The 23763-nt window shown below is 46.1% G+C and overlaps 1 protein-coding gene across 10 annotated transcripts; it reads right to left on the bottom strand.

The window, feature by feature from the left end:
• Positions 1 to 1483: 1483 nt before the first annotated feature.
• On the bottom strand, positions 1484 to 10611 carry LOC126996518 (uncharacterized). 10 transcript variants are annotated; one of them, XR_007751230.1, is made up of 4 exons: positions 9946 to 10570; positions 8175 to 9381; positions 7605 to 8063; positions 1484 to 1621 (listed from the first exon to the last, which is right to left on the bottom strand). XR_007751230.1 is itself a non-coding variant. In XM_050857056.1 (3 exons), the coding sequence occupies exons 1-3, from the start codon at positions 10257 to 10259 to the stop codon at positions 1697 to 1699; spliced, it is 2127 nt and encodes a 708-aa protein (XP_050713013.1). In that variant the 5' UTR covers positions 10260 to 10560; the 3' UTR covers positions 1559 to 1696. The 10 variants fall into 10 exon arrangements, 8 of the variants coding, with proteins under 8 accessions (XP_050713013.1, XP_050713016.1, XP_050713015.1 ...); XM_050857056.1 differs by lacking the exon at positions 7605 to 8063 and having other exon boundaries at positions 1559 to 2191; positions 8064 to 9381; positions 9946 to 10560; XM_050857059.1 differs by lacking the exon at positions 7605 to 8063 and having other exon boundaries at positions 1559 to 2080; positions 8064 to 9381; positions 9946 to 10559.
• Between the last annotated feature and the right edge of the window lie 13152 nt (positions 10612 to 23763).

Genomic DNA, 23763 nt, shown 5'->3' with positions numbered 1-23763 from the left:
TACTAAAGGGAGAGCGACTGCCAGAATCTTTTATGTTCCCGCAAATGGAAACGCGTCAAAATATCAGAATTGTAACGCGACTGAAAAGGAAGCAGATGAACAAAAGCTGACCACAAAACAAAAGCCATAAACCAAACACAGAAAAATATCAATAAATAAACACTGAACATAAATTTCCAAATATCAGGAAAAAAAACATTTAGCAAAACCTTTTTGTTTAATGTAGAAAAAAGAAAAATGACTAATCAGGGAAGGCAGACAAGATAAAATCATTAAGGGCAACCCTTTTTACGGCACGCGTTCCTTTACTCACCAGTTACGGTCATATTGTACATTACACCTTCTTAAATACATTGGAATACAGTACAGGAAAACTACTACTACTACTACTACTACTACTACTACTACTACTGCTACTATCTTTATTTATTTATTTTTTTTACATCTTGGCCTATGGTGCCGGTAGGCTTTCTTTGGGGGCCTGGTGGTCGGCTCGAGCCCATCGTGGCGCAGGCAAGTGTTTATAGTGACGCCATCTATTCTTGGCTCATGCTGCCTCCCGAGCTCATTCTTGATTTCCCTTTGACCGTTCCTCCAGACTCTTAGACCATAACCACGGAAAAACTCAGCACAACGCCCATACTCCAAGTTCCAACTACGTGTTTCCAGACCTTATTCCTATGATATCAACTTTCCACAAGCCACTTTACTGGATGATGAACACCTCTAAAAATTATCCATATATCTCATATTTACTGTAATAATGATCCAACAATCTGATATCCACTGTTAGTAATAATATGACGCAGATGTGCAAAGCAAAAAAAGTAATTGGGTGTAAAGTACCATATGTGGAATTCAAAGAAGGTGAAAACTATAAAACCTGCCGTTGAGTAGTAAATGAGAACTTTGTATTTAGCGAAGAAAGACTGAGTACAACATGGAGAGGTATTGGTTAATACGAGTTGTAATACTACTACTATATACGATGATGATGATAATAGTAATAATAATAACAATAATAGAGCAAGTAGGTATTGGATGTCCTCTGGTCTCATTAGTAACAATCCAGGGGTGTAGTAGGCAGAAAGGCAACTAAAATTAAGAAATCGCAATGGACAGACACGGGATAAAGGGAACAGATATGGAGGGAAAGAGTACCTACGCGACACTCTGGGAAATAACTAATGTATGAAGAACCCAAGGCATGTTATCCACGCATTATGCATGAAATAAAAGTTAAGCAAGGTTATTTTTTCTTACTTATCAAGATTTATTTGCGAATAGTTGCCATTCAAAAGAATTAAGAATATTTTATCTATTCCTTTATAGTTTAGCAACAGCCCTGTCACCCGCCATCCGCCGCGTGAACTGCACTACTTAGCCGACTAGGCAAGATTATAGCAGAAAGAATTTGCTGGAGGCCAGTCGGTCTTCATGGACATAGCACCTCCTTTTGTTACCTAACAACGATTTCCTCAATATTCGGATAATTTTTTTTGTATCACATCGAAACAACGATGGGAAACTCTGCAACTCGACAGAAATTCAACGTGTGGGTAACCTTGGAGCGAGGCTCCTCCCTGGTGGACTCCATCAAGCTCTCGTGCAAGGACTCCACCTGCTGCCTGAAGAGGAGGCGTACGGTCGCCTCCGTCAAGCTCCCCGTGGAAGGCTGGTCTTGCGTCTCTGGGATTCAAGGCTGCCACGCCGAGGGTGAGCTGCGTGTGCCCTTGGCGAAGCTGTGCAAGAAAGACGGCAACGCGGCCGTCAGGGTGCAATTCGCCTCGCTTAGGAAGCCAGTCTTCACCTCTTCCATGCCGCTGGCCTGGCTGCTGGACAACATCAGCGGCCTCCACTTCTCGCTCTTCTGTGACGACGGGCCCGCCTTCACCAGCCTCCGGTGCAACGGGAGGCGGTGTGGCGAGCCCGTCCGGGCGGTGACCCCTGCACCGCGTGCGGCCACTGACGGGGTGGCCAGGACCGATGAGGCTGATGCATGGGCAGCCTTTGAAGTGACTACCCATGACGACTGGTCCGTGGAGGCTGATGATTCATGGGCAGCCCCAGACTTGGTGACCTCTGTTGCTATGGTCGAGGCTGATGATTCATGGGCAGCCTTTGAAGCAATGACCCGTGATGACTGGTCCGTGGAGGCTGATGATTCATGGGCAGCCCCAGACTTGGTGACCTCTGTTGCTATAGTCGAGGCTGATGATTCATGGGCAGCCTTTGAAGCAATGACCCGTGATGACTGGTCCGTGGAGGCTGATGATCCATGGGCACCCGCCGAATTGGTGACCGCCATCACCGATGAGGCTGATGATTCATGGGCAGCGTTTGAAGCAATGACCCGTGATGACTGGTCCGTGGAGGCTGATGATCCATGGGCACCCGCCGAATTGGTGACCGCCATCACCGATGATTCTGATGTTCCATTGGCACTCCATGAAGTGACGACCCGTGATGACTCGTCTGATGAGGGTGATGATCCATGGCCAGCCTTTGAAGCAATGACCCGTGATAACTCGTCTGATGAGGGTGATGTTCCATTGGCACTCCTTGAAGTGACGACCCGTGATGACTCGTCTGATGAGGGTGATGATCCATGGCCAGCCTTTGAAGCAATGACCCGTGATGACTCGTCTGATGAGGGTGATGTTCCATTGGCACTCCTTGAAGTGACGACCCGTGATGACTCGTCTGATGAGGGTGATGATCCGTGGCCAGCCTTTGAAGCAATGACCCGTGATGACTCGTCTGATGAGGGTGATGTTCCATTGGCACTCCTTGAAGTGACGACCCGTGATGACTCGTCTGATGAGGGTGATGATCCGTGGCCAGCCTTTGAAGCAATGACCCGTGATGACTCGCCTGATGAGGGTGATGTTCCATTGGCACTCCTTGAAGTGACGACCCGTGATGACTCGTCTGATGAGGGTGATGATCCGTGGCCAGCCTTTGAAGCAATGACCCGTGATGACTCGTCTGATGACGGTGATGTTCCATTGGCACTCCTTGAAGTGACGACCCGTGATGACTCGTCTGATGAGGGTGATGATCCTTGGGCATCCGCCGAATCGGTGGCCGCCATCACCGATGAAGCTGATGATCCATGGGATGCCCTCGAATTGATAACCAGTGATGACTGGTCTGATGAGGATGAGGATCCATGGGATGCCCTCGAATTGATAACCAGTAATGACTGGTCTGGTGAGGATGATGATCCATGGGATGCCCTCGAATTGATAACCAGTAATGACTGGTCTGATGAGGATGAGGATCCATGGGATGCCCTCGAATTGATAACCAGTGATGACTGGTCTGATGAGGGTGATGATCCATGGGATGCCCTCGAATTGATAACCAGTAATGAATGGTCTGATGAGGATGATGATCCATGGGATGCCCTCGAATTGATAACCAGTAATGACTGGTCTGATGAGGATGATGATCCATGGGATGCCCTCGAATTGATAACCAGTAATGACTGGTCTGATGAGGATGATGATCCATGGGATGCCCTCGAATTGATAACCAGTAATGACTGGTCTGATGAGGATGAGGATCCATGGGCATCCGCCGAATCGGTGGCCGCCATCACCGATGAGGATGATGATCCATGGGATGCCCTCGAATTGATAACCAGTGATGACTGGTCTGAAGAGGATGAGGATCCATGGGAAGCCCTCGAATTGATAACCAGTGATGACTGGTCTGATGAGGCTGATGCCTTCCTGGACGTCACGGCCATCTGTGGTGTCGTTGTGTACATTGTCTTGCTTCACTAAGCAGCCTGGTAACACACTCACCAGTGACCCCCGGCGCAGGCGCGAGCCACATCGTGAGCCACACTCCCGGGGAGCGAGACTCCCTTTAGTGACCGTCGCTCTTATTACACCTTCAGGGGAGGAGCTCCAGCTGTATTTCTTATCTTATCAATGAAAACCTTTACAATAAAACTATTATCCTATTAATGAATTTACCTTACCTATTAATAATAGTGTGCCTATCACAGTGAAATTCACCACATGCACGACTGCCAAGTCTCTTCCATTCGTCTACCATTCTATTAGCAAACCAATTCCTGCCTGCATGCTTAACAAATCTATATTGATCTAACGACCCATGGCTAAGAGTGCATTATATTTTCTTACTTATCAAGATTTATTTGCGAATAGTTGCCTCTCTCTCTCTCTCTCTCTCTCTCTCTCTCTCTCTCTCTCTCTCTCTCTCTCTCTCTCTCTCTCTCTCTCTCTCTCTCTCTCTCTCTCTCTCTCTCTCTCTCTCTCTCTCTCTCTCTCTCTCTCTCCGTAGGGAGGAGAGAGCGCTGGCAACAGAGAAAACAAGTGGAGCAAGGAAAGACTTACTCCCCCCTCACCCGCGTTCTGTTGAGTAAACATTATCTGAAAACCGTCTTATTTGTTCTTCTCTTTCTCTTCCGACTAGTTGTCCAGAGGTAAACACACTCCCTACCTGCCTCTCCGCCACCACCACCCCTGCCCCCCTCTCTCTCTCTCTCTCTCTCTCTCTCTCTCTCTCTCTCTCTCTCTCTCTCTCTCTCTCTCTCTCTCTCTCCTTCCGGCCTTCCATTTCCTTCTCTCTTAGTTGCCATGGATTTCTACGTGGGTTACTCTCTCTCTCTCTCTCTCTCTCTCTCTCTCTCTCTCTCTCTCTCTCTCTCTCTCTCTCTCTCTCTCTCTCTCTCTCTCTCTCTCTCTCTCTCTCTCTCTCTCTCTCTCTCTCTCTCTCTCTCTCTCTCTCTCTCTCTCTCTCTCTCTCTATCTATTTAACGTCTATAGCTATCAGTACACGTCCCATTTTCTTTTAGTCGGCCTCTCACAGCGTTCATTCCCTCTATGCTCATTAATTTCACTGACGGCCGTATTATTATTATTAAACATTTCTGTGCCCAAGCTCACATATTTCACAAGGCTTTCGTGGGAGTTTGGGGCACTTCCAGGGATAGTTTGATGACCCTGCTGGTAGTTCGACCCTTCCTCTGTGCCCTAGACCTATTAAAACACCCCTTTGAACGCGGTTGATCTCCTTTTCGAAATTTGGAAATAGCTGATGTGAGGGGTGGTAGCGTCTGACAGTACCAAGGAGACTATAGGAATTACTACATACTACTGTCTCCTCTAATATAGTTTCCTTGGATAGTACCGATTTGATCTTAGTCTCCCTCAACAGCAAGGCGGAACGGTGAGTGAGTCAGTCCCTTGCATGTTTATAAGAATGAAAATTAAATAGTCTAGGAAAATAAAACGAAAGCTGGAAAAAAAAAATCAACAACACAAATATCTCTCTACAGTTTCGATATTTTGGTTCCATTCTTTTTTTTTGTTGTTGCTGGTTTTTTTTTTTTTTTTTCGTTGTCAAGTCCAAGAACGAGAAGAAGAAAAATAGGCCAGAAAAATACGAAGTTGGAAAAGAGAAAAAAATCAACAAATATCTCCTCCAGTTTCGATTTGTTGTTGTTGTTGTAGTGGTGGTTGTTGTTGTTGTTTCTTGTTGTTGTTGTTTCTTGTTGTTGTTGTAGTTGTTTCTTGTTGTTGTTGTTGATGTTGTTGTTGTTGTTGTTGTTGTTTTTCGTGTTTGTGTGTGTGTGTGTGTGTGTGTGTTTGACCATTCTTGACGTCCTACCTCAGCATTCTCTCTCTCTCTCTCTCTCTCTCTCTCTCTCTCTCTCTCTCTCTCTCTCTCTCTCTCTCTCTCTCTCTCTCTCTCTCTCTCTCTCTCTCTCTCTCTCTCTCTCTCTCTCTCTCTCTCTCTCTCTCTCTCTCTCTCTCTCTCTCTCTCTCTCTCGTAGAAATTAGCCTCAAGAAAAGAGCAGGACGAAGCGTGAAGGAGGGAGGACTGCTCAGACGGATCTCAAGGTGAAAGAAAACACAGTAAAAGAGAGGAGAGGAGAGGAGAGGAGAGGAGAGGAGAGGAGAGGAGAGGAGAGAAGAGAGGGTGTGAGGGTCAGAGGAAGAAACCAGAGGAGTGCATATACTAAAGGGAGAGCGACTGCCAGAATCTTTTATGTTCCCGCAAATGGAAACGCGTCAAAATATCAGAATTGTAACGCGACTGAAAAGGAAGTAGATGAACAAAAGCTGACCACAAAACAAAAGCCATAAACCAAACACAGAAAAATATCAATAAATAAACACTGAACATAAATTTCCAAATATCAGGAAAAAAAACATTTAGCAAAACCTTTTTGTTTAATGTAGAAAAAAGAAAAATGACTAATCAGGGAAGGCAGACAAGATAAAATCATTAAGGGCAACCCTTTTTACGGCACGCGTTCCTTTACTCACCAGTTACGGTCATATTGTACATTACACCTTCTTAAATACATTGGAATACAGTACAGGAAAACTACTACTACTACTACTACTACTACTGCTACTATCTTTATTTATTTTTTTTTTTTTACATCTTGGCCTATGGTGCCGGTAGGCTTTCTTTGGGGGCCTGGTGGTCGGCTCGAGCCCATCGTGGCGCAGGCAAGTGTTTATAGTGACGCCATCTATTCTTGGCTCATGCTGCCTCCCGAGCTCATTCTTGATTTCCCTTTGACAGTTCCTCCAGACTCTTAGACCATAACCACGGAAAAACTCAGCACAACGCCCATACTCCAAGTTCCAACTACGTGTTTCCAGACCTTATTCCTATGATATCAACTTTCCACGAACCACTTTACTGGATGATGAACACCTCTAAAAATTATCCATATATCTCATATTTACTGTAATAATGATCCAACAATCTGATATCCACTGTTAGTAATAATATGACGCAGATGTGCAAAGCAAAAAAAGTAATTGGGTGTAAAGTATCATATGTGGAATTCAAAGAAGGTGAAAACTATAAAACCTGCCGTTGAGTAGTAAATGAGAACTTTGTATTTAGCGAAGAAAGACTGAGTACAACATAGAGAGGTATTGGTTAATACGAGTTGTAATACTACTACTATATACGATGATGATGATAATAGTAATAATAATAACAATAATAGAGCAAGTAGGTATTGGATGTCCTCTGGTCTCATTAGTAACAATCCAGGGGTGTAGTAGGCAGAAAGGCAACTAAAATTAAGAAATCGCAATGGACAGACACGGGATAAAGGGAACAGATATGGAGGGAAAGAGTACCTACGCGACACACTGGGAAATAACTAATGTATGAAGAACCCAAGGCATGTTATCCACGCATTATGCATGAAATAAAAGTTAAGCAAGGTTATTTTTTCTTACTTATCAAGATTTATTTACGAATAGTTGCCATTCAAAAGAATTAAGAATATTTTATCTATTCCTTTATAGTTTAGCAACAGCCCTGTCACCCGCCATCCGACGCGTGAACTGCACTACTTAGCCGACTAGGCAAGATTATAGCAGAAAGAATTTGCTGGAGGCCAGTCGGTCTTCATGGACATAGCACCTCCTTTTATTACCTAACACCGATTTCCTCAATATTCGGATAATTTTTTTGTATCACATCGAAACAACGATGGGAAACTCTGCAACTCGACAGAAATTCAACGTGTGGGTAACCCTGGAGCGAGGCTCCTCCCTGGTGGACTCCATCAAGCTCTCGTGCAAGGACTCCACCTGCTGCCTGAAGAGGAGGCGTACGGTCGCCTCCGTCAAGCTCCCCGTGGAAGGCTGGTCTTGCGTCGCTGGGATTCAAGGCTGCCACGCCGAGGGTGAGCTGCGTGTGCCCTTGGCGAAGCTGTGCAAGAAAGACGGCAACGCGGCCGTCAGGGTGCAATTCGCCTCGCTTAGGAGGCCAGTCTTCACCTCTTCCATGCCGCTGGCCTGGCTGCTGGACAACATCAGCGGCCTCCACTTCTCGCTCTTCTGTGACGACGGGCCCGCCTTCACCAGCCTCCGGTGCAACGGGAGGCGGTGTGGCGAGCCCGTCCGGGCGGTGACCCTTGCACCGCGTGCGGCCACTGACGGGGTGGCCAGGACCGATGAGGCTGATGCATGGGCAGCCTTTGAAGTGACTACCCATGACGACTGGTCCGTGGAGGCTGATGATTCATGGCCAGCCCCAGACTTGGTGACCTCTGTTGCTATGGTCAAGGCTGATGATTCATGGGCAGCCTTTGAAGCAATGACCCGTGATGACTGGTCCGTGGAGGCTGATGATTCATGGGCAGCCCCAGACTTGGTGACCTCTGTTGCTATGGTCGAGGCTGATGATTCATGGGCAGCCTTTGAAGCAATGACCCGTGATGACTGGTCCGTGGAGGCTGATGATCCATGGGCACCCGCCGAATTGGTGACCGCCATCACCGATGAGGCTGATGATTCATGGGCAGCCTTTGAAGCAATGACCCGTGATGACTGGTCCGTGGAGGCTGATGATCCATGGGCACCCGCCGAATTGGTGACCGCCATCACCGATGAGGCTGATGATTCATGGGCAGCCTTTGAAGCAATGACCCGTGATGACTGGTCCGTGGAGGCTGATGATCCATGGGCACCCGCCGAATTGGTGACCGCCATCACCGATGAGGCTGATGATTCATGGGCAGCCTTTGAAGCAATGACCCGTGATGACTGGTCCGTGGAGGCTGATGATCCATGGGCACCCGCCGAATTGGTGACCGCCATCACCGATGAGGGTGATGTTCCATTGGCACTCCTTGAAGTGACGACCCGTGATGACTCGTCTGATGAGGGTGATGATCCATGGCCAGCCTTTGAAGCAATGACCCGTGATGACTCGTCTGATGAAGGTGATGTTCCATTGGCACTCCTTGAAGTGACGACCCGTGATGACTCGTCTGATGAGGGTGATGATCCATGGCCAGCCTTTGAAGCAATGACCCGTGATGACTCGTCTGATGAGGGTGATGTTCCACTGGCACTCCTTGAAGTGACGACCCGTGATGACTCGTCTGATGAGGGTGATGATCCATGGCCAGCCTTTGAAGCAATGACCCGTGATGACTCGTCTGATGAGGGTGATGTTCCATTGGCACTCCTTGAAGTGACGACCCGTGATGACTCGTCTGATGAGGGTGATGATCCATGGCCAGCCTTTGAAGCAATGACCCGTGATGACTCGACTGATGAGGGTGATGTTCCATTGGCACTCCTTGAAGTGACGACCCGTGATGACTCGTCTGATGAGGGTGATGATCCGTGGCCAGCCTTTGAAGCAATGACCCGTGATGACTCGTCTGATGAGGGTGATGTTCCATTGGCACTCCTTGAAGTGACGACCCGTGATGACTCGTCTGATGAGGGTGATGATCCTTGGGCATCCGCCGAATCGGTGGCCGCCATCACCGATGAAGCTGATGATCCATGGGATGCCCTCGAATTGATAACCAGTGATGACTGGTCTGATGAGGATGATGATCCATGGGATGCCCTCGAATTGATAACCAGTGATGACTGGTCTGATGAGGATGATGATCCATGGGATGCCCTCGAATTGATAACCAGTAATGACTGGTCTGATGAGGATGAGGATCCATGGGATGCCCTCGAATTGATAACCAGTAATGACTGGTCTGATGAGGATGATCCATGTGATGCCCTCGAATTGATAACCAGTAATGACTGGTCTGATGAGGATGATGATCCATGGGATGCCCTCGAATTGATAACCAGTAATGACTGGTCTGATGAGGATGATGATCCATGGGATGCCCTCGAATTGATAACCAGTAATGACTGGTCTGATGAGGATGATGATCCATGGGATGCCCTCGAATTGATAACCAGTAATGACTGGTCTGATGAGGATGAGGATCCATGGGATGCCCTCGAATTGATAACCAGTAATGACTGGTCTGATGAGGATGATGATCCATGGATGCCTCGAATTGATAACCAGTAATGACTGGTCTGATGAGGATGATGATCCATGGGATGCCCTCGAATTGATAACCAGTAATGACTGGTCTGATGAGGGTGATGATCCATGGATGACCTCGAATTGATAACCAGTAATGACTGGTCTGATGAGGATGATGATCCATGGGATGCCCTCGAATTGATAACCAGTAATGACTGGTCTGATGAGGATGAGGATCCATGGGATGCCCTCGAATTGATAACCAGTAATGACTGGTCTGATGAGGATGATGATCCATGGGATGCCCTCGAATTGATAACCAGTGATGACTGGTCTGAAGAGGATGAGGATCCATGGGAAGCCCTCGAATTGATAACCAGTGATGACTGGTCTGATGAGGCTGATGCCTTCCTGGACGTCACGGCCATCTGTGCTGTCGTTGTGTACATTGTCTTGCTTCACTAAGCAGCCTGGTAACACACTCACCAGTGACCCCCGGCGCAGGCGCGAGCCACATCCTGAGCCACACTCCCGGGGAGCGAGACTCCCTTTAGTGACCGTCGCTCTTATTACACCTTCAGGGGAGGAGCTCCAGCTGTATTTCTTATCTTATCAATGAAAACCTTTACAATAAAACTATTATCCTATTAATGAATTTACCTTACCTATTAATAATAGTGTGCCTATCACAGTGAAATTCACCACATGCACGACTGCCAAGTCTCTTCCATTCGTCTACCATTCTATTAGCAAACCAATTCCTGCCTGCATGTTTAACAAATCTATATTGATCTAACGACCCACGGCTAAGAGTGCATTATATTTTCTTACTTATCAAGATTTATTTGCGAATAGTTGCCTCTCTCTCTCTCTCTCTCTCTCTCTCTCTCTCTCTCTCTCTCTCTCTCTCTCTCTCTCTCCTTCCGGCCTTCCATTTCCTTCTCTCTTAGTTGCCATGGATTTCTACGTGGGTTACTCTCTCTCTCTCTCTCTCTCTCTCTCTCTCTCTCTCTCTCTCTCTCTCTCTCTCTCTCTCTCTCTCTTTCGTTGCTGGGGGGTTTTTTTTTTTTTTCGTTGTCAAGTCCAAGAATGAGAAGAAGAAAAATAGGCCAGAAAAATACGAAGTTGGAAAAGAGAAAAAAAATCAACAAATATCTCCTCCAGTTTCGATTTGTTGTTGTTGTTGTAGTGGTGGTTGTTGTTGTTGTTTCTTGTTGTTGTTGTTTCTTGTTGTTGTAGTTGTTGTTGTTGTTGTTGTTGTTTCTTGTTGTTGTTGTTATTGTTGTTGTTGTTGTTGTTGTTGTTGTTGTTGTTCTTCGGAGCTTCATACGAAAAACAAAAATGCAGAAAGTTTTTTCCACGCCCAAGCTGTATTACAAGTTTTATTGATTTTTTTTTCTATACAATTTTTAAGCCCCACAAAACATGTTCTCTTACGATTTTTATATACAATTTCCAAGTATCGTCAAACCCTTTCAATTGCGGGGTTTTTTTTTTCTATGTCAATTTTCAAACACCACAAAACACCTATTACTTTTTTCCTATATAATTTCCAAGCACCACAAAACACCTATTACCTTTCTTCCTATATAATTTTCAAGCACCACAAAACACCGTCAATTACTTTTTTCTACCTAGTTTCCAAGCACCACCAAACACCCTCCCTGGCAGTATTTCTTATCAAGGGAGGGAGAGAGAGAGACGCACAGGGATCCCAGTTCAAAGGAGGATGATTTCCCCGTCTCCTGTTTCGTTTGGCGACTCTCTCGGGACCCCGCTTCAAAATGAGGTCCGAAACACGACACTTCTCTCTCTCTCTCTTGCACACAAACACACACAAACAAACATTTACATCTCTCACTCCCTCTTTCCAAAAACCCATCGAGACATCTTTATTCAATTTCAGCTTTTCATCCTTCTCATCTTCCGTCCATTCCTCCTTCCATCAGTCTTCTCTTCATCTCTCTCTCTTTCCCATTCTTCAAACGTTTATCTCCTCCTCTCTTCTCCTTTTCTTCCATTTGTCTCTTTGGTCCATCTTCTTTAACGCATCGGGATCACATTACGACTATTTCTGAAGCCCACAGAAAACATTAGCCGTGTTTCGCAAGGCCACAGAAAAAATTAGCCGGGTTTCCCAAGGCCACAGAGAAAATTAGCCGGGTTTCGCAAGGCCACAGAAAAAATTAGCCGGGTTTCCCAAGGCCACAGAAAAAATTAGCCGGGTTTCGCAAGGCCACAGAAAAAATTAGCCGGGTTTCCCAAGGCCACAGAAAAAATTAGCCGGGTTTCCCAAGGCCACAGAAAAAATTAGCCGTGTTTCCCAAGGCCACAGAAAAAATTAGCCGTGTTTCGCAAGGCCACAGAAAAAATTAGCCGTGTTTCCCAAGGCCACAGAAAAAATTAGCTGGGTTTCCCAAGGCCACAGAAAAAATTAGCCGGGTTTCGCAAGGCCACAGAAAAAATTAGCCGTGTTTCGCAAGGCCACAGAAAAAATTAGCCGTGTTTCCCAAGGCCACAGAAAAAATTAGCCGGGTTTCCCAAGGCCACAGAAAAAATTAGCCGGGTTTCGCAAGGCCACAGAAAAAATTAGCCGGGTTTCGCAAGGCCACAGAAAAAATTAGCCGGGTTTCGCAAGGCCACAGAAAAAATTAGCCGGGTTTCGCAAGGCCACAGAAAAAATTAGCCGTGTTTCCCAAGGCCACAGAAAAAATTAGCCGTGTTTCCCAAGGCCACAGAGAAAATTAGCCGGGTTTCGCAAGGCCACAGAAAAAATTAGCCGTGTTTCCCAAGGCCACAGAGAAAATTAGCCGTGTTTCCCAAGGCCACAGAGAAAATTAGCCGTGTTTCCCAAGGCCACAGAGAAAATTAGCCGTGTTTCCCAAGGCCACAGAGAAAATTAGCAGGGTTTCGCAAGGCCACAGAGAAAATTAGCCGTGTTTCCCAAGGCCACAGAGAAAATTAGCCGGGTTTCGCAAGGCCACAGAGAAAATTAGCCGTGTTTCGCAAGGCCACAGAGAAAATTAGCCGTGTTTCGCAAGGCCACAGAGAAAATTAGCCGGGTTTCGCAAGGCCACAGAGAAAATTAGCCGTGTTTCCCAAGGCCACAGAAAAAATTAGCCGTGTTTCGCAAGGCCACAGAGAAAATTAGCCGGGTTTCCCAAGGCCACAGAGAAAATTAGCCGGGTTTCGCAAGGCCACAGAGAAAATTAGCCGGGTTTCGCAAGGCCACAGAGAAAATTAGCCGTGTTTCCCAAGGCCACAGAGAAAATTAGCCGTGTTTCGCAAGGCCACAGACAAAATTAGCTGGGTTTCTGCAAGGCCACAGAGAAAATTAGCTGGTTTCCCAAGGCCACAGAGAAAATTAGCCGGGTTTCCCAAGGCCACAGAAAATTTTCCGTGTTTCCCAAGGCCACAGAGAAAATTAGCCGGGTTTCGCAAGGCCACAGAGAAAATTAGCCGGGTTTCGCAAGGCCACAGAGAAAATTAGCCGTGTTTCCCAAGGCCACAGAGAAAATTAGCCGTGTTTCGCAAGGCCACAGAGAAAATTAGCCGGGTTTCGCAAGGCCACAGAGAAAATTAGCCGGGTTTCGCAAGGCCACAGAGAAAATTAGCCGTGTTTCCCAAGGCCACAGAAAAAATTAGCCGTGTTTCGCAAGGCCACAGAGAAAATTAGCCGTGTTTCGCAAGGCCACAGAGAAAATTAGCCGGGTTTCCCAAGGCCACAGAGAAAATTAGCCGGGTTTCCCAAGGCCACAGAGAAAATTAGCCGGGTTTCCCAAGGCCACAGAGAAAATTAGCCGGGTTTCCCAAGGCCACAGAGAAAATTAGCCGGGTTTCCCAAGGCCACAGAGAAAATTAGCCGGGTTTCCCAAGGCCACAGAGAAAATTGGCCGGGTTTCCCAAGGCCACAGAGAAAATTAGCCGGGTTTCCCAAGGCCACAGAGAAAATTAGCCGGGTTTCCCAAGGCCACAGAAAATTTGCCGTGTTTCCCAAGGCCACAGAGAAAATTAGCAGGGTTTCCCAAGGCCACAGAAAATTTGCCGTGTTTCCCAAGGCCACAGAAAAAATTGGCCGGGTTTTCATGGGTGTTTTTTTTCAGGTTTAAGATACAGAGGTCGTTTAAAGTATCACAGGCATCACAAAACAGTCCATGAAAGCCCCAGCACCTTCCCCGAGAGGCTTTTCAAACAGGTGAACTTAGACCCCGAGACGTTTGAAAATATGGGTTTTAAGTCGGTATTGTCAAACGCTTCCACGCTTCCCCTGTGGTGAGCCCAATCAAACAATGGAACATATTCGCCGAGGCTGCGTGTTGGGCCCAAGCTGCTCCAACCAAGATCTCCTGGAAGCAAACGAAAGATCCCTCCAGTGGTGCCAGTGGTGGAGTGCCAAGATATGATGACCCCCTACGTCAACTATTATCAAAAAGGAGATTAATCGGGTTCTAATGATTGTTCTTATAGGGTCATGGTACAGATGAAGGGCCAGACTACCGCCAGGGTTATAAGACTACCCCTAGAAATGCCTAAAGCTCCTTTTAAAGCCTAGTTAAACATGTGAGCGTGGGTGTTGAAATGTTTTAAAAATATGACCCTTAGTTCCTTCCTCCCTCTCGAAGAGTATAGCTATCGTTTCCTCCTTCCCTACCTTCCTTTATCCCTCCTTGCTTTCATTTACTCGATCTCTCCACTTCTTTATTCACACAAAGTTCCTCACTCCCTCGGTGCCTCTACAAGAACTGTCCTTTCCTCCCTTCCTCTCTCCATCCCTCCATTCTTTTTCTTAGCCCTGCCTTCACTCATCCTTCTTCTTTCCTTCTTTCACCACTTTGTTTCTTCACACTAGCGACTGTCTCTTCCTCCCTTCCTCTTTCTTTCCTCCTCCTTCTTCTCCTTTCCTCCACTCATTAACGTAAGTCTCTTCTTTCAATCCTCAACTTCTTCCTTCACCGGTTGTTTTTTTTTCGTACACTATCGACTGTCTTTTTCCTCCTTTCCTTTTTTCTATCCCTTCATCCTTCTTCTCCCTCTCTTCTTCCACTCCTCCGTCTATGCAATCTCCTTCCCACCTCCCCTTTCTTCCATTTCTCCTTCATCTGTATTTATTTGCTTTTCTCTTTCCACTCCATTCCTCCACCCTTCATCTCCCTCCTTCCCTTTACCCACACATCCATCTTAGCATCGTTCTCTCCCTCCAAACCTCAACTCCCTTCTACAATACCTCCCTTTTTCCTCCCTTTCACTCCATCCCTTTCCTCCCTCTTACCTCTCATCCATCGCCGTAAAGTCTCTCACTCACCTGTCCCTCCCCCCCTCTCCCCCCCCCGCTCCCCCAGGTGACCAAGCCGCTACCTGTGTGTTTGTTTCCCCGTGTTTTTTCTTCGTCTTGACTCCTTCGTCGGGGCTCCTCAATAATGGCGTAAATATTTCAGCCGCATCGGAGCCAAGCGCGCAGCCGGCGAGGCCCGAGCCCAGAGAATCTTTAAGTCTCTCTAGTGGTGTGGTGTGTTGGTGGCGATGAAGGGGGAGGGGGGGGGGGATGGATGTTGCTGGTGGTGGTGGCGGCGATAGTGGTAGTGTTGGTGGTAGTGGTGGTGTTGCTGGTGGTGGTGGCGGCGATAGTGGTAGTGTTGGTGGTAGTGGTGGTGTTGGTGGTGTTGGTGAATTGTTTGGTGGTGGGGGGTGGATGTTGCTGGTGGTGGTGGCGATAGTGGTGGTGTTGGTGGTAGTGGTGGTGTTGGTGGTGGTGGTGAATTGTTTGGTGGTGGTGGGGAGGGGGGTGGATGTTGCTGGTGGTGGTGGCGATAGTGGTGGTGGTGGCGGTGGTGGTGGTGATGGTTTGTGTGGTGGTGATGGTGGTGAAATAAGGTAAGAAAATGGCGAGAGAGAGAGAGAGAGAGAGAGAGAGAGAGAGAGAGAGAGAGAGAGAGAGAGAGAGAGAGAGAGAGAGAGAGAGAGAGAGAGAGAGAGAGAGAGAGATGAAAGGAAGAGAAATGAAGCTATAGGATATAAGGCATAATGAAAGACGAACAAGAGAGAAGAAGAAAAAGGAGAAATGGAAGGGGAAAAAGAGGATAAAAGAGGAGGAATGGAAAGACAGAGCAAGGTCAGTGGTTTGGAGGAGAAGAAAAAAAACGCTTTGCAAATGACGGTAAAGAATGGAGGAACGAAGAGAGGAAGGAAGAGAAAGAGGGACGATTGACGGAAGGAAGAAAGGAAGGGAGGAAGGAGGGAGGAAGAAGGCAACAGGGAAAGGAAATAAAAGGAACAGGGATGGAATAAAAAAAAAGAAGTATGGAAACTTTTGAAGCTCGAAAATCATTGAGGATAAGTGTGTGTGTGTGTGTGTGTGTGTGTGTGTGTGTGTGTGTGTGTGAAGAAGAAGAAGAAGAAGAAGAAGAAGAAGAAGAAGAAGAAGAAGAAAAAGAAGAACAAGAACAAAAAGAGGAAGAAGAAGAACAAAAAGAAGAAGAAGAAGAAGAAGAAAAAAGAGCAACGGAGAACGAAACCATCTAACACAACCAAAGAGAGTATGAAGGTTGTAATATGAGATGAAGACGATCCGTTCTTGACTAGAGCGCCATACAAGGGCCCGAGACAGGCATATACTCAGGTTCGCTCTTGCAGTATAAATATGGACAGCCAAAAGTGAGGCGGCACAGCTATTCTTGACCAAAAACCAGGTGACGAAATCGATTTATGATGATGTTTCGCTCGACTCTAACAAATCAATGATGGCTTCTGGTAAACGTCAGTGATGGGTATATGTATTATAACTATTATTTTACAGTAAAGGAAGCAGCTCAAGGGCACAAATATATTTAAAAAAAAGTCCGCTAGCTCTGCTCCTATAAAAGAAAGTAGAGAAGAATGGCCAAAAGAGAGGTCATAGTGCCCATAAAAGGCTGGGTGCCGTCTTGCTACACTTCCTGTCAATACGAGGTGCAAGTACTCTGGTCCGTAAGCAAAAACAGGCGAGTTTTAGCATCGAAGGCACCGACTCATCTTGAAAGTGCTTTCGGTATCCCAGGGTGGCGTTGTCTGTACAAGGAGTGTATGTCCTACTGCATGAGAAATATAGTACAGTAGAACGTTTTGCTCTGGAGGGCCGCCAGTACCGGAGCGTCCCGCAGGAAAAGGTTAGGCGTCACTGGCAAGAGTAAAAGGTAGCCGAGCTTGACTGAGATCAATGACGAATAAGAGTACCTATCAAGAGGGAGGGTGGATAGAGCACTGAGTCATGCAGCACCGGAGTTGTTCTATTTCAAAACAAACAAAGGAAGGGCAACACGGACTGCGAGTTGCTGAGACACATCACAGAAAAAAATAATAACTTTTGGTATCCTAGAAAATTCGATGGCAGGTATACACACCGAGAAACCAAGCAGCGGCAGTCAATGATAAACCACGTTGGGAGCATACTTATGAAGAATGCTATAAAGAACAAAAAATCCATGTTTTCAAGTATCCAACAGCTCGCAGAAAAAATAATTACAAAAACATGATATACTGACAATTATTTATAAATGATCTGTTTCTTTTACAATTATAATCTGCAACTGTCTTACCGAACAAGCTTTCAGTGCGTTTATAGTAAAGAAAAAATAAACTTCCTAATGAAAGATTAAAAAGCAAATATTACAGTAAGAATACCATTAGCATCCTATTTACAGAACAAAAAGGAAGAGATGAACACAAAAGTAAAAAGATGTGAAGCCTTAGTTCTTTCTTTCACCTATAGTCCTTGTAATCACATAGCGGGGAGGGTTGCACGGCGTGTTATTGGTACGTACGGGGGACGGTAGGCATTTCACGAGTTACAACCTCCTCTGCCATGTTCATATGATACCGTCTGAAGAACTAAGAGTTATATTCTTAAACATTTTGGAGCTCAAGTACACACATTTGCCAAGGCTTTTTTATAAGAGCTGAGGGCATTTCCAGGGGTAGTTTCATGACCCCGGTGGTAGTTTGACGCGGCTTCTGCATGTAGCTACAATGAACGTGAAAAAAAACACTAAAGAGAACCCGATTAATCTCCTTTTCGGTATTTGGACGTACGTAGTTGACATTAGAGGGGGAAGCGTCTGAAAACACCAGCCTAATAGGAATACAATCGCACGATACAATTATTATTCAAGAACAATCCTGTAGCGCTGGAACGATAGTTTTGGAGCTCTGAAGCGTTATACTGGCGGCGGAGCGAGGTAAAACACATCCTTATAGTTATATGCACTTGTAACGCATGGCCATAACTAAAAGAGCAAATAAAAAACCACGAAATAATAGAAACAAAAAAATCACTTCCGGGCTCTCTACAAACGGGTCTCATCGAAGAACATAAGATGATCAGAGGAACAGACGCAACACCCACAAGTAACATATGGCCATGATTAAAAGAGCAAAGAAAGACCATGAAATAATAGAAACAAAAAAAACACTTCCAGGCTCTCTCTAGAAACTTAGGTCTCATAGAAGAACATACGACGATCAGAAAAACAGACGCAACACTATTCGTGGGGCTGGAAGGTGATCCGTGGCTGGCGTGGGCTGAAGAAAGGATCGAGCCGTGTGGGTTATCAGCAAACCTTGGAGACCAGAAACACGGACAAAGGCTTGCGATGAGCTTATTTTATCGACTCTACGCACTGCTCATGGAGGTGTGTGTGTGTGGTGGTGGTGGCAATGGTGGTGGTAGTGGTGGTGGAGGGCGCAGTAGTGATGGTGGAGGAGGAGGTAATGGTGATGATGGTGGTGGTAGTGGTGGTGGTGGTGGTGGTGGTGTTAGGAGACAATTTCCGCTTGACTCCTTTGATGTCTTGTGTTGAGAGAATAGCGGAAGGAGGGAGGGAGGGAGAGGGAGAGAAGGAAGGGAAGGAATGAAGGATTACGGAAGGTAGGCTGGGAGAGGAAGGTGGGACGGAAACAAGAGGAGGAGGAGGAGGAGGAGGAGGAGGAGGAGGAGGAGGAGAAGGAGGAAGAGGAGGAAAATAGAGAGGGCAAGGAAGGAGGAGAGAGTGAATAAGGGAAAGCGAAGACAGAGAGAGAGAGAGAGAGAGAGAGAGAGAGAGAGAGAGAGAGAGAGAGAGAGAGAGAGAGAGAGAGACTAACTTTGACTCTCCACGTTTCTTTACGCGTTTCCAAGTTTTTCTTTTGTTTTTTCTTGTCGTTTTTTTTTAAGTGGTGAGGTTGGAATCCAAGCGTGAGTAACTGTGTGTGTGTGTGTGTGTGTGTGTGTGTGTGTGTGTGTGTGTGTGTGTGTGTGTGTGTGTGTGTGTGTGTGTGTGTGTAAGGTCGTAATGAAGGGTGAAAGCGGAGGTTTGCATAAGCGTAGAAGGGTGTAGGAAGACGATGAGGGTGTAGGAAGGGTGTAGAAGGGTGAAGGGAGTGTAGGAAGGAGTAGAGAGCTGTAAGGAATAAAAAAAAAGGGGGAAAGAGAAGGTTTGCATAAGTGTAGAAAGGCTTAAGAGGGATGAGGGTGGTTGTGGAGGATATGGTGGGTGTAGAAGGGTGTAGGCGGCTGTGGGTGAGAGAGAGAGAGAGAGAGAGAGAGAGAGAGAGAGAGAGAGACTTGGAGGTGACGTGTCCAGGTAATTGCCTGCTTGTTAGCTCAGCCTCTTCACGCACCAACAAGCTCCTCCTCCCCCCCCCCCTCTCTTCCTCCCTCTCGCCCTTTGCTCTTTGAAGGGTGACAGGGGAAAGGAAGGGAACGGTGGCAGGGGAAGTAGCGGTGGGGAGGGAGGAGGTGGAGGATGGAGAAGGAGGACGACGACGACGACGAGAGGGAGGACGAGGGGGAGGAGAAGGAGAGAGGAAAAGGAGGAGGGGGAGGAGGAAGAGGAAGACGACGACGAGGAGGAAGACGAAAAGGAAGAGGAGGGGGAGGAGGAGGAGGGGGAGACACTGATCCCCAACAGCGTACAGGGAATTAATGATCGCCATTTCGTACGCACTCTTCCAACTGGTACTCAAATCAGGAAGAAACAAACAAAACAAACTAATCTGAAGCATCTATTTAGAGTACATAAATGAACTGCTGTCCGAATAATGATCTCCTTCGGCCTTTACTTTGGCAATACTTATTTCTTTAGAGCACGACAAAAATTTCTTAGGTACTTTTATTTCCTTGTATAAGCATTAATTCCAACCAGTGAGTCCCTGTGTGTATAGCAAGCGACACCACGTCAACGGAATCAAGAGCACATCACAATACACAGAACCTATAACTTGAGACTCCGGGAGGCGGCAGGAGCCTTTAATTTCTCGTATGAGCATTAAATCGAACCGGCGAGTCCCGTGTGTGTATAGCAAGCGGAACCACGTCAACGGCATCAAGCACATACCACAGAATATATGTATAGAACCCCTACTTGAGACTCCGGGAGGTGGCAGGGGCCGATTTTTTTTAAGGAGGGGGAAAGGGGAGCGGGATGCGAGGAGCCGTGGAGTGGGGCGCGGCCATTCAGAGCGGGAGGGGGATGGCGGCACAAAGCTCTCATTTGCCAAGGTATACGGCAGCCAGGGCGTCTGCCTGCCCACCATTTAACCGGAGTCATTAGTAAAGAGGCGGCTTTTGTCTCGACGGGGTGTTAATCACCTCGTTTTTTGAGCCACCGTGTCTGTGGCGGGTAGGGGCGGGGAGGGCTGGGGGAACACTGCTGCCTCGGGGCTCGCCTACTAAAGTTGCCGCCGCCAGTGCCTACGCTTCACGGCTCTCTGGTTCATTTAATTAATTCGTTTACGTATTTCTCTTCACCACGATGCCTCGGAGCGATAATGAGAGACTCGAGTCCCGGCTGAGCACTGACGGAGCACACTATAGTCAGTATGCGTTCTTTTTTTTTCTAGTTTAGTCACATTGGAACGACTCGCTCATCTACAGCCTCTCCCGCCCCGCCCCCCATCACCTTGCAAGCCCACGCCACCCTGTCCCTCTCATATCCCTTGTTTTACACTCATCATCAAGAACAAACGCCTGCCATGTCACCACCACCGCGTCGCGGCTACCTAGGTGGGTGTCGGGAGGGTGTAGGCCAGTGGTTCCCAAGTCCATGGTCGCGATAGTATTTTTGAGGGCCATTGGAGGGTCTTGGAAAAAATGCCATAGCCCCTTGGTACAATCATATTAAAATCCGATTGTTTTTAAATCACAGTTAGGTCTAATTTAGATTTTTCAGTTGTGATTGAATTACCTCAGAAGGACATAATGAAAATTCTCCCAAACACCTGCAGCGAGGAGGCGGAGGATAAAGCCATATCTCCATACCCTCATCCCCTCCGTGTAAATGGACGTCATGCACCAAATCTTAAAACCGCATGTAACACCACCTCCATAACTAAACTTAAAGATAATCCAAGGCATAAGGTTCAGTGCTCGTAGCCTATGAAATAAGATTGAAGAATTAAGATGCCTAGCTTGTTTCAACAGAAAATTTCGACGTAATCGCTATAACGAAAACATTCATTGACACCTCAAATACTGATTTCATTTCAGAATACAATATATATGGCTACAGTCTCTTCAACAAAGATAGCGTCAACCGTAGAGGTGGTATATTCATTGACACCTCAAATACTGATTTCATTTCAGAATACGTACAATATATATGGCTAGTCTCTTCAACAAAGATAGCGTCAACCGTAGAGGTGGTTACAGTGTCTACCGTGTCGCCCACTGTGCCAAAAGCTATTTTCAACCCATTGGTATAACACCAAAAAACATCAGTGTTGAACATTTGTGGATGCGGGTAAGTATTGTAAAAAATAAACTGAACATATCCGTCACCTACACGGGCCCCCGGGGCAGTCACTCGATGATGATGTTGAAATGTATAATGTTTTGCAGCAATCAATAAACAGCGACTTAATGATGTTAGGAGACTTAAATCTTCGTCATATTGCTTGGACGTCACTCTCCGGTACAGATCGAAGCTGCGTCACATAGAATGCTTGAATATTTAGAGGATAATTACCTAAATCAAATAAATGGTTACTGTCAGTAATGTTATGGTAGGAGAATATATAGGTTCTTGCCATCACAAATTAGTGCGCCTCGACATTAATTAAAGCTCAAACAAGTGACTGAAAACGAATTATTGGTGCCTAGTTTTTAAAAAGCAAATTTCGCAGAAATCCGACGTAAACTGACAGAAATGCAATTATCAGATTTTTCCGACGTAAGGAAGCGTGGCTAAACTTTAAAAATCAATCACTCAGCAGAATTAAAATATGGATGTAATATTCCCGCTTTACAATAGTTAAGTCAGACCCCACTTGAAATATGCGGTACAGTTTTGGTCTCCTTACCATGCGAAGAACATGCTAAATTAGGTGTTCAACGTCGGGCAACAAAGACGATTTCTTCCTGGCCCAACAAACCTAACCACGAAAGGCTCTCAATTCTTGACATGTTCTCTCTGGAGAAACGTCGATCGCCCCCGAGGATAACTGATCGAATGTTTCAAAATACTCAATGGCTTTGAGAATTTGTTTATAATCGATGACACCTAGTAGTAAAGTAGTAGTAGTAGCTTAGTACTAGTAGTAAAGTAGTAGTAGTAGTTTAGTACTAGTAGTAAAGCAGTAGTAGTAGTTTAGTACTAGTAGTAAAGTAGTAGTAGTAGTTTAGTACTAGTAGTAAAGTAGTAGTAGTAGTTTAGTACTAGTAGTAAACTAGTAGTAGTAGTAGTAGTAGTTTAGTGTGGTCTGAATATCTATGTACATCTATGCCAATCTTTCCCTTTCACACACACACACACACACACAAACACACAGACTTACTCTGGAGCAGATCAAAATGGTCACCGGGGAACTCTAAGCGGACTTGTTGGTTGGCCCGTGAATCCATCCATCCGCCCTGGCGTCCGTCCCAGCCTCGTCGTCCTCCAAAGCCCCGTCGCGTCAACACTATACGCTTGGCAGCGATGCTGTGCTCAGTTCGCTCAAAGTAAATAACTTTGTCTCTTTACTAGAAGACAAGATGCCAGCGCGCCGAGTATGATAAGCCTTCAATGCCCACTGATGCCCGGCTGATCTAGAGTTGCCAGTTGCCACATACGAATATTCGCTCATTATTTGATTGCTAAGTATCTACGGAAACAAATCACATCTAAGACTAACAAAACTACCAAATACTACTAACACTTGTTGCAGGTGTAAAATAAGAAATAAAATAAAAATAATGTTGCATCCGCAAAACAATGTCGACTTGTGAGATAAACATCAAATTAATTTCCGGTCCAATCCGGTCTAAATCCAGCAGGCAGATGACTAAGGCAAAGCGTAATCATTGACACTAGTTTATGTAAAATGTGCCAATACGGCGACTAATCAATTGCTTATCACACTTTTTTGTGTGTGTAACCCTACAAAGCCTTGGCCTTGTAACCCTACACGGCAACCTTGAACCAGCGAGACGTGTCAAAGCTGGTGAGCGAAGCGTTGAACAGTGTTTCGAGAGCTGGAACACGTCATCTCGGTAACTTTAAATAGTTCGATATCATATAGCTAGAATTAATTATACATATTGTGTATATACAGGACACACACACAACGATTGAATCCATATCCTAGCACTAGAGAAATATTTTTTATCATAATTTGGAACTGTTACAGTCTGAGTTATAAGAAAAGGACTGCTTCCAAAAGGCGTGGAAGGAATTAGAGGAGTGGAAAATAAAGGAAGGAAAAGTGAGATATAGGTTCAAGGCCAAGCTATTACTACTAGCACGAACCTCGCACTGGGCAGTTTCATTTCCGAAGCCATTGGCCCAGTTTCAGCGGGAATGTTATTAGAAGGGCGCACACACTTTCAAGGAAGCTTGATTGATTACAAAGCTTTGCTTTCCATCTCAGTGGCAGGGGACGCACACAATACTCGCAAATTCAACTGTGCAGACACTGCTGCAATCTTCACCAAACTGTTAGACACTAGGCAGACATAAGCACTGG

Source organism: Eriocheir sinensis, chromosome 10 (assembly GCF_024679095.1).
Source record: "Eriocheir sinensis breed Jianghai 21 chromosome 10, ASM2467909v1, whole genome shotgun sequence".
Classification (NCBI taxonomy): Eukaryota; Metazoa; Arthropoda; class Malacostraca; order Decapoda; family Varunidae; genus Eriocheir; species Eriocheir sinensis.
The sequence above is the reverse complement of the archived record's forward strand: the minus strand, read 5'-3'. Positions and strand labels throughout refer to the sequence as shown.

Excerpts from the sequence above, each read along its gene's own strand:
- LOC126996518 (XM_050857056.1), bottom strand. The coding sequence starts at position 10,259 with ATGTACACAACGACAGCACAGATGGCCGTGACGTCCAGGAAGGCATCA. Across the intron at positions 9,382-9,945 it reads TTACTGGTTATCAATTCGAG|GGCATCCCATGGATCATCAT; the intron begins GTCATCCATGGA and ends TATCAATTCGAG. Across the intron at positions 2,192-8,063 it reads CCTTGACCATAGCAACAGAG|GTCACCAAGTCTGGGGCTGC; the intron begins GTCACCAAGTCT and ends ATAGCAACAGAG.